Source organism: Sus scrofa, unplaced genomic scaffold (genome assembly GCF_000003025.6).
Source record: "Sus scrofa isolate TJ Tabasco breed Duroc unplaced genomic scaffold, Sscrofa11.1 Contig944, whole genome shotgun sequence".
NCBI classification, from domain to species: Eukaryota; Metazoa; Chordata; class Mammalia; order Artiodactyla; family Suidae; genus Sus; species Sus scrofa.
Genome location: NW_018085356.1, coordinates 154,340 through 164,492, shown reverse-complemented (window position 1 = coordinate 164,492; position 10,153 = coordinate 154,340). Strand labels below are relative to the sequence as shown.

Here is a 10,153-nt window from a genome sequence, read left to right as displayed (position 1 = left end):
AGTGGGAGCTGAATTTTACGAAATGTTTTTTCTGCACGTATACAGATGCTCATAGGTTTTTTGGTCCTATGATCTGTAATGTGGAAATAACATTGATTGATTTTTAAATATTAAATATTCATTCCAGAATAAGCCACACTCAGTCATGATAAGTAACCATTTTCTATACCATTGGATTGATTTTACTAATGTCAAGTTAAAGAAAGACACACAACATAAGAGTTGTGAGTTCAAGTTTTATTCTGGGTCTTGCCGAGCATTACAGCTCTGAGTAGAGAACTGCTCCAAAGATGTAGGGAGAAGCCCTTTGGAGTTTTTTTTTTTTTTTTTTTTTTTTTTTGTCTTTTTGTTGTTGTTGTTGTTGTTCCTTTGGAGTTTATGTATGATTTCAAGCATACATCTTGGTGAAAGATTACTGTTTATCACAAAGAACAGATAGCTCAAGTTAATGATTCGAGTGCTTTTCTATGTATGGGAAGCTGCAAGGATCTGGGTCACTGGAACTCTTTCTAAAGTATGCACCTAAGTGTCTGAGCCTATATATCCAAAGCACAGGGTGTCTCTTCCTGTTTCTCACCCTGAATTCTCCTCAGGGTGCACTGTTTCAACAGCAGGGGTTACGACCTAACCTTGTAGACAGGGTGGTGAGCAACAGTGCTTAGCCATTTTAAGTTTTTTCTGTGTCCAGTTTAGTATTTTTTTTTTTTTTTTTGTCTTTTTGCCATTTCTTGGGCCGCTCCCACGGCATATGGAGGTTCCCAGGCTAGGGGTCCAATTGGAGCCGTAGCTGCCGGTCTATGCCAGAGTCACAGCAACGTGGGATCTGAGCCACGTCTGCAACCTACACCACAGCTCATGGCAACGCCAGATCCTTCACCCACTGAGCAAGGCCAGGGACCGAACCCACAACCTCATGGCTCCTAGTCGGACTCGTTAACCACTGCCCACGACGGGAGCTCCAGTTTAGTATTTTTATGGCAGGGTTATTTAGGAAGGCATCATGGAGCCAGTTACAAAGTATCTCAGTTTTCTCTATTTTCTGGAAGAATTTGTGTAACATTAGTATCATCTTCTCCTTATATGTTCGGAAGTATTTATTTGTGAAGCCATGTGGTTCTGGAATATTCTTTGTAACAAGACTTTAAATTATGAAATCAATTCCTTTAGCAGATGCAGAACTATGTGGATTTTCTAAATATTCTTGTGCAGTTTTCCTAAGTTGTGTTCCTCAAGGAATTTGTCCAGTTTATCTGTTAATTTTTTTGCACAAAATTTCAGGTCAGTTTATTATCTTAAAAAAAAAAACTAATGAATCTGAACTGAATTCCTTTTTCATTCCTTATATCTGTCAACTTAAAAAATATGCACAACCTAATAGTTAAGAACTAAGTTTTATTTGGGGCAAAATGAGGATTATAGCTCTGGAGGCGGCATTTCAGATAGCTCTGAGATAGCGCTCCAAAGAGCTAGGGACACGTCAGCGTGCCTGTGGTTTTGGTGAGGCGGGAGGTGCACGGACCCAAGCAAACGTTTTTGCAGAAGTTTGCTGCTAGTCTCTGGAAGGGGGCGCTAGCGTCACCCTGAAGGAAGGACTTTCCGTGCTTTTCTAGGCATGAGGAGATGCAAGAATTACACACATAAAACCTTCTGGAAATATCTGTTCGAAGACCTGTTCTGAGTTTTCCCAGAGCACAGAGGGCCTCACTCCTGGTCTCCAGCCTGAGCTCCTTTCAGGGGTGTTGACAGTGGGCAGCTGCATTGGCTCATGAGTCAATCTGTGTAGAGGCAGAAGACAAGTGCCAATCACCAGTTCACATATGGGTGATCTGTGTTCTCGCTTTTTAAAAATTTTGGTAAAATACCCGTAAAACACCATCTTAGCCATGTCTAAGTATACACCACCTGGCAACCAGCAATAACACTGTTCTCCTTTAAATCCCAAACTTCCTCTTAGTAAAATAAAAAATCACTCTGCTTCCATCCGTCAAGTGGAGAGAGGAACAGGAGGAGGTTTGCACTTCACAACGTGGACGGGAAGGTTAACTTAATTATTACAAAAAAAGCGCCAGAAAGGTGGTCCCGCCCCAGAAATCAGCCACTTCTGTTACTCAGGGAGGGTTTCTGACCCCCCAGACCAGAACGGCTTCCCGTCCCCATGCCCCCCGCTCCCGTCCTCCGGACGCGGACCCTTGCGAGCGGGGGCGACCCCAGGACCTGCGAAAGGCGCCTGCGTGGGCGCTCGGCCCTCCAGGTCCGACTCCCGGTTGGGCAGGGCGCGCCGCGCCTGCGCGCTCGAGGGCCTTGGCTTCCCGGCCCCGACCGAGGGGCGTGTACGCTGGCGCATGCGTGTGGAGCCGGCTCTAGGGCGGGGCCTTCTACGCGGACAGCCTGCGCACAATGCGCCTGCGCAGGCCGAAGGCGGCGGCTGTTGCTCTTGGTGGGAGCTGGCTGCCCTCCGTGCCGGTAGTGTGGACGCAGACCTCAGCGGAGAGACACAGCTGAGGTAGGTTTCTCCTGGGCAGCTCGGGCGACTGCACCGCGCGTGAAGGAAGACAGGCCAGATGAGGGGGTCCTCCTCCGGCGTGTGCGTCAGCGGGCGCACTGAGACCGCCGCCCCTTTTCGACACCTCTGCGCGCCTTCCTGCTTCTGTGCCGGCTGCTGCCCGCTAGCTCGGCGCACGGGCCACGCCCCATACGGGCCACGCCCACCGGACACGCCCCCCAGTGCCCCGCCCCCAGCCGCGAGCCACGCCCCAGCGTCACGCCCACTTACCCTCTGCCCTTGACACCCGGGCCGCTCACCCGCTCAGAGCGCACATCACATTCTTTTTTCTCTGTACCTGCATCGCGCCCCCGCCTGTCCCTTAATCCTCCCGTCCTCTATTTCTCTTTCCTCTTCCTCCCGGTTGGCCCTCTGGATCCTTGGCCCTCTCCCCCACCCCTTTCTTGCCCCGCCCCTCAACCGACCGCCCCCCCGCCCCATCTGGGCCCCGCCCCATCATCCTGGCCCCGCCCCACCCTGACCCTGCCTGTTACTGTCCCCGGTCCTCGCCTCAAGCTGGCCTCAGGCTCCGCCCCATCCTGGCTCTGTCCAATCCTGGCCTGCCTTCTTCATCGGCCCCCACTTCAGGTTGGCCCCAGGCTCCGACTACCCATCCCGGCCCACCGCCCTGGCCCTGCCCTACCTCATCCTGACCCCTGATCCCAACTCCAGCCCAGACGGCCTCCTGCCCCGTCCGGTCCTCAACACGCCCACCCCGCCCCGCCCCAGTGCATTGTTTTCCAATTGAAGTGCAGTATATTAGTATTTTTATTCAAAGGCATCACAAAAAAGAAGTATAAGGTTTTGATTGAAGTGAAGGGCGCATTTTACTGAATTGCTGTATGATTGAAAACACATCCATCTAAGCATAGTCTGGGTTATACTGTCATTGGAAAAATAAGATTGGGAATGAGAATAAAGGGCTGTGGGGGACGTAGACCTTGGTTAGGGTTAGTGGAAGCACTTTAAAGCCCCAGGTAGGAAATTTTAATTGGAGTTAAAGCTGTCAGCGTTCCAAGGAAAGACTTGACATCAGGTTATTGTTTTAAATCAAGCCAGTGATGAAACAGAAACTAACAAGCTTTGGCCAATGAGTACAATTAACACCTTGCAGGCTAGTGTTGAGAATATACACTGTTTGGAGTTCATAAATTTTAAATGCTTTCAATTGGTTTTATAAATAATTGTGTTTGTAAATTTCACTTCTGTTCATTCTTTACATTTATTTCGTTTGTAGAGGATCTTTTTCATGGACCGTAGAAGTTTTGTGTACTGAATTATTATGCAGCGTGACAAGTATTTTCAGTCTCTCTCTCTTTTTAAAATAGGAATGGAGGGGAAAATGAAACACTAAAGCAGCAACTATGTGCAGATCTCAAAGGAACTATGGCAACACCAGGTGACTGCTCCAGCAGTGAGTTGCAGGTAATCTCAGTTCTGCTATGTGAGAACTTGTGTTTAAAACCCCGGGACCATTACAGAGAGTGGAGCTCAGCCCAGAGTAATGACACTTTCCTTGAACCTTGGAAGGTGGCCACTAATTAGTGGATGCCTAAGTGGAGGAAATGCACTGTTTCTAAGAGTCACAGATGACATTCTGAATTGGGCATTGGGCATCCTGGGAATCTAGGGTTCCATTTTGGTATTTGAGCTTGTGAAGAATGCATTTTTCTTTTTTTTTTTTTTTAAGGGCTGCAACTGTGGCATATGGAAGTTCCTAGGTTAGGGGTTGAACCAGAGCTATAGCTGCAGGCCTACACAGCAACGCTGGATCCAAGCTGCATCTGCAACCTACACCACAGTTCATGGCAATGCCAGATCTTAAACCCACTGATCGAGGCCAGGGATTGAACCCTTATCCTCATGGATCCTAGTTGGGTTTGTTAACCACTGATCCATGAAGGGAACTCCCCACATTTTTTTTTTCTTCAGTTGTTTAAAAACATTCCAGACATAACATGTTAAAGACAGGATGGACACATTAGAAAAGACTTCTGTATATATACTACTTTTCCACCTGGGACACATATATAATTTCATTCAAAATCACCTTAAATTTCAAGGAATGTTGATTATGTAAAATTAAAAACCAGAATACTCTAATAAATAATTTTTTTTGTCTTTTTAGGGCCACACCCACAGCATATGGAGGTTCCCAGGCTAGGGATCTGATTGGAGCTATAGCTGCTGGCCTATTCCACAGGCACAGCAACTCCGGATCCTTAACCCACTGAGCAAGGCCAGGGATCGAACCCGCCACCTCATGGTTCCTAGTCAGATTGGTTTCTGCTGTCCCGCGATGAGAACTCCCAATAAATAACGTTTTAAAGAAACATTTTCATGTCTGTGATATCAATTTTAACATTTCTTCCCTTTTCATTCTACTTGTTGTTCTAAATTCATTAAGGTTTTCTTTCCCCCCCCCTGTCTTTTGTCTTTTTTAGGACTGCACCCACAGCATATGGAGGTTCCCAGGCTAGAGGTCTAATTGGAGCTGTAGCTGCTGGCCTACGCCAGAGCCACAGCAGTGCCAGATCTAAGCCACGTCTGCGACCTACACCATAGCTCACAGCAATGCTGGATCCTTAACCCACTGAGCGAGGCCAGGGATTGAACCTGCCATCTCATGGTTCCTGGTCGGATTCGTTCCCACGATGGGAACTCCCATTTGGATTTTTATATATAGAAATTTTATTTATAGTTGGGTCATCTCATTCATCTGTTTCTTTTTTTTTTTTTTTTTTTTTTTTTTGTCTTTTGTCTTTGTCTTTTTTTGTTGTTGTTGTTATTGCTATTTCTTGGGCCGCTCCCGCGGCATATGGGGGTTCCCAGGCTAGGGGCTGAATCGGAGCTGTAGCCACCGGCCCACGCCAGAGCCACAGCAACGCGGGATCCGAGCCGCGAGCCGCGTCTGCAACCTACACCACAGCTCACGGCAACGCCGGATCGTTAACCCACTGAGCAAGGGCAGGGACCGAACCCGAAACCTCATGGTTCCTCGTCGGATTCGTTAACCACTGCGCCACGACGGGAACTCCCTCATCTGTTTCTTAAAATTAATTATTAAATGTTTTAATTTCATGCATGTCTTTTCTTTTGAGAAATTAAAAAAATATTGGAAAGTTTACAGTGTAATATTGCAAACATCCAATACATTTTACATAGAAGTGGAAACTTGGTAACAAGTTTGTCATATTTACTTCTATACTCTGCAGCCTGCCTTTTCCGCCAGTGTTAGTTTTAAGAGATTTGTTCTTAATGTGTGTGCAGAGCTGGTTTACTTCTGAAACGTGGTTCCTGTGGGGTGTTCCAGATGGGTATGTAGGTCTGGTTAGTCTCACTGTTATACATTAGATGTTTGCTGCATTTTACCTCCCTTCCTTTTTGTCAGATGCTTACATTATTTCCAGTTTTTCTCTACTTCAAACAGAGCTGCAGTGAACATCCTTCATTGTGTCTCTTTGTGCACATGTGCTCCAGGATGGGCATTGCAAGGTGGAAAAGACTGTATTTTCAGTTTTATTACATGATGAGTTGTTCTGCCAGCTGGCTTTACTGTTCACAGGTCTGCCAGGAATCCAGAGTGCTTGCTAACACTTGAGAGCATCAGACTTTGAAATTTTGGTCATTCTGTGGGTTAAAATGGTACCTTGTTATTTTAGTTTTCCTGACCTCTTATGAGTCAGGAAAATATTTCAGTAATATTTGTGTTCATCCCGGTAGTAGCATTCATTCTCCATTACAGAAGAGATACGGGACAGTCACAATTTGTGTTTCGTCTTTTTAGGATTTTAGCAATTTTACGTTTTCAGAAAAACCTTTGTTAACTTTCTCTTTGTTCATCTGTTTTCTGTTTCCTCGATTTCTGCTTTAATTTCCTTTATTCTATGCTAATCGGGTTTAGTTTTCTCTTTTCATAGCATTTTGAGATGGAAGCTTGGATCACCGATTTTAAACCTTTCTTTTCTAATTTATGTCTTTATAATTTCTAACTTTTCCTTTAATCACTGCTTTAGCTGCATCTCACACATTTAAATACACTGTATTTTCGTTATTTTTCAGTTAAAATACTTTCTCATATATCACAATGCAAATTAGAAACTTTCTGGGCTATTCAGAAGTGTGTTGCTTAATTTCTAAACATTTTGAAATTTTATATTTTTGTTAACTTTTGTTTGATTATGTTTGGTTAGAAAATACATGTCTGTCTTTGGAAATTCATTCAAGCCTGCTTTATTGTCGAGGCATGAGAGCTGTCTGATGGGTGTTCCACATGCACTTGCAGAGACTAAGTGTTCTGCAGTCGTTGGGTGTAGTGTTCAAAGTTGTTATGGTTACATGGGCTGTTAGTATTGCTCAGATCTCTATATATGGTTTGATGTTTCGTCCATTTGTTCTTTTGATTACTGAGAGAAGAGCTTTAAAATCTCACTGTGATTGTAGGTTTGTCTGTTTTTGTTTTTGTTTTTTTTGTTCTTTTTTGCTTATTTCCTTTTGGAGATGTCACTTTTTGCTTCATACATTTTGAATCTCTGATGTTTGGTGCATAAGTTTAGAGTAGTTTTTTGGTTGTCTATATTACTTGACCCTCTTCTTTTTATTAAGTCTCTTTTTTTTTACCTCTTAATACCTCTTGCCTTGCACCTGCTTTGTCTTGCGTTAATGGAGCTGCGCCAGCTTTCTTAGTGTTTGCCTGGTACACAGACACATTATACCTGTATTTTCAGCCAGTCTAACGCCTTATAGTTAAAGTGTTTCTCTTGTAAAGAGCCTGTAGTTGTGTCTGTTATGTTCCTGTCAGATAATTTTTGCCCTTTAATTAGAGTATTCAATTCAGTCCGTTAATATTTAACATAATGAATCTAAAATCTTGCTGTTTGCTTTCTGTTGGTCACACTTCTTCTTCGTACCTTTCTCCAGTCTTGCCTTCTTTCAGATTAATAGAATACTTTCCATAATTCCATGTTATCTCCTCTACTGCTTTTTAGTTGTACCTTTTTGTATTATTCTAGTGGTTACCCACGGAAATGTGATACGCATCCTTAACCTATTTCAGTCTTTTTTTCTTGACCACTTCACAATGTAAGAATCCTCAAAATTAGTTCCATTTACCACCCTTTTTTGTGCTATTGTTGAACATGTTTTACTTCTGTATATGTTATAAACGCCACAATAAATCATTATTGTTTCTCTGTACTTTTCAGTCAAAAGTCTTTTTAATCAAGTACGAGTCATAGTGTTTCCCCACGTACTTACCTTTTCTGGAGCCTTTGCCCATCACCCTGGTGGGAATTAAGATGGTCACTCTGGCACTGCCGATGAAGTGTGAGGTGCTGCGCCGTCTATGGAAAGAAGCTGATGCACATTTGAATGAAAACTGGTTCTGGTTCCAGCCCTGTCAGTGTCCCATAGAGATAAATATCCTTATGTAAGGATAAAGCGGACACATGTTTATGGGGGTAAGAAACTGGACGCGAAGGGGAAAGTCTGTCAGTGAGGATGAAGAGTCAGGCAGCTGCTGTATGGCCACGGACCATTTCAAGTCAGGGTTCTGCAGGTGGGGAGGTTTTCACAAGATATTGTGTGAGTGAAAAAAGCAAAATAAAAAAAAAGTGTCTGTGATATCTTTTACAAAAAACTGTTTCAGAAGAAAAAATAAACAGAGTGTGTGTGTGTCGTGAGAGAGAGACACACACACACACCAGCATGGAGAGGAGTGGGGACTCCTGCGCCTCTCCATGCTCTCGACACTTCACCAGGTGACCCTGAGAGTCAGGGAGGGCGGGGAGCTGGTGACGATGCGGGTGGAGCAGGGATGAGGGCGCGCTGAAGTCTGTCGTGTTACTGTGATAGGAAAAAGTGCCAAGGATACAAAACAGGCAGTGACTAGAATAAAAAAGTGACCAGCATATGCTTAAAAGCATGATTGACCTCAGGAATCGCCAACGAAAGGCAAATGGAAGTAACGAAGAGCTGACCCTCCCCATCAGATGGGCGGAGGCTGCAGATGAGCGTCCATTGTGGCTCCAGGTGCCTTCCTTGTGGGCAGGAGTGGGGGGCTGCCCCCTCCCCCCAGGGAGACACCGGATGGTGATAGCAAAAGCCATGGACCCAGCTCCCTCAATTTCACTCAGGAAGTTATCCTTGGAAAATTGTCAGGGATAGGCCGATTCATATTACATTTCATCTCAACATAGTTTATAGTAGTAAAAACTGAAAACAGTTTATCCCAAACTACAAGATGTGATAAGGTACAATAATTCATAGAATTGAATACTGTGAGTTACTGAAAATGTGTGTAGAAGTCTATTTAATCGTTTGGGAAAAATGTTCAGAATTTAATAAATGGAAAATATGTCATAAGGCAGAATGGTATGGACCAGTAAACACCGCAAAAGGAGGTACCCTGAAGAAGCAGCCTGAGGCGCTATAGGTGTTACTCTGTTGCAACGTTATCCCTGACTGATGAGCAGGGTTACAGTTACTTTTCATTTTCCTCTGTGGACTCTTGTGCTTTCACGTATTTTCTTTTCTTTTCTTCCTCTCTTTTCTTTCTTTCTTTCTTTCTTTTTTTTTTTTTTTTGTCTTTTTAGGGCCTCACCCATGGCATATGGAGGTTCCCAGGCCAGGGGTCTAATCGGAGCTCTAGCCACCTGCCTACACCACAGCCACAGCCACGCGGGATCCTTAACCCACTGACCGAGGCCAGGGATCGAACCTCATAGTTCCTAGTTGGATATGTTTCCGCTGTGCCACGACGGGAACTCCACTTTCACATATTTTCTGAAATGAACAGGAATGGTGTTTATGTTTAGGACAGTTTGTTTAAATGTGCCACCTCCGGGGTGTCCCCAGCCATCCTGATGTCAGGTGGAGTCACGCAGCCCCTAGGGTGCCTGCTCCGGCTCCCCAGCAGCAGTGCTGTCCCAGCGCCCGGCTCTGCCCTCAGCTCTGACGGGCCCCAGGGCTGCTGTCCGGAGACAGGTCTGGTTCTCCTGGGCCGGTCATCACTTTCAGAAGCATGGCTGGTGACCCGGGTCCCTCACTAAATAGACACGCCAAGTGCCTTTCTCGTGTCTTTCTCTGATACTCTCTTGAGGACGTACATCGTTTCGTGCCAGAGACGTAAAGGCAGGGTGACAGGAGGGGGGCAGTCCCTCGATTCTGCTGCTGAAGGTGACCCCCTCAGCCACGATGAAAACTTGGCCACGTGAATCTTGATTTGAAACCATGCCAGTTACCTGCAGCCAAAAGAGAGAGCGAGGTGGCTTGACGGGGAGGGAGAGGGGGGAGAGGGTCCCCGCAGTCACTGCCCCTTCAGCCTTGCCCCTGAACAGGAGGGAGAGGACCCCGCCGCCCACGCCCATGGTGAGGAGGAGCACCTCCAGGGGGGTGTGCACCCCGAGGAGTTCGTGGCCATCGCAGACTATTCTGCCACCGACGAGACGCAGGTAACCACGTGGGCTTATGCTTTATGGATTCAGCATTTCAGGGACAGAATTAGATACACAATTTGCAGAAGTTATAGCAGATTTAAATAAAGAAGTATTCAGGTTCTTTAGAGCCCAGGAGGTCGGTGCCTCCCAGATTCAGATCCCAGGCCTGATGTGC

The 10,153-nt window shown here is 45.6% G+C and overlaps 1 protein-coding gene across 1 annotated transcript in view; it reads left to right on the top strand.

Moving 5' to 3' along the window:
* The first annotated feature begins 2,050 nt into the window (after window positions 1-2,050).
* PRMT2 (protein arginine methyltransferase 2) overlaps window positions 2,051-10,153 on the top strand; it is a 30,476-nt gene continuing 22,373 nt past the window's right edge. The window contains 3 exon segments of the mRNA XM_021082496.1: window positions 2,051-2,503; window positions 3,871-3,967; window positions 9,880-9,993. Of these exon segments, the coding sequence (XP_020938155.1) occupies window positions 2,343-2,503; window positions 3,871-3,967; window positions 9,880-9,993 (372 nt within the window). The 5' untranslated portion in view covers window positions 2,051-2,342.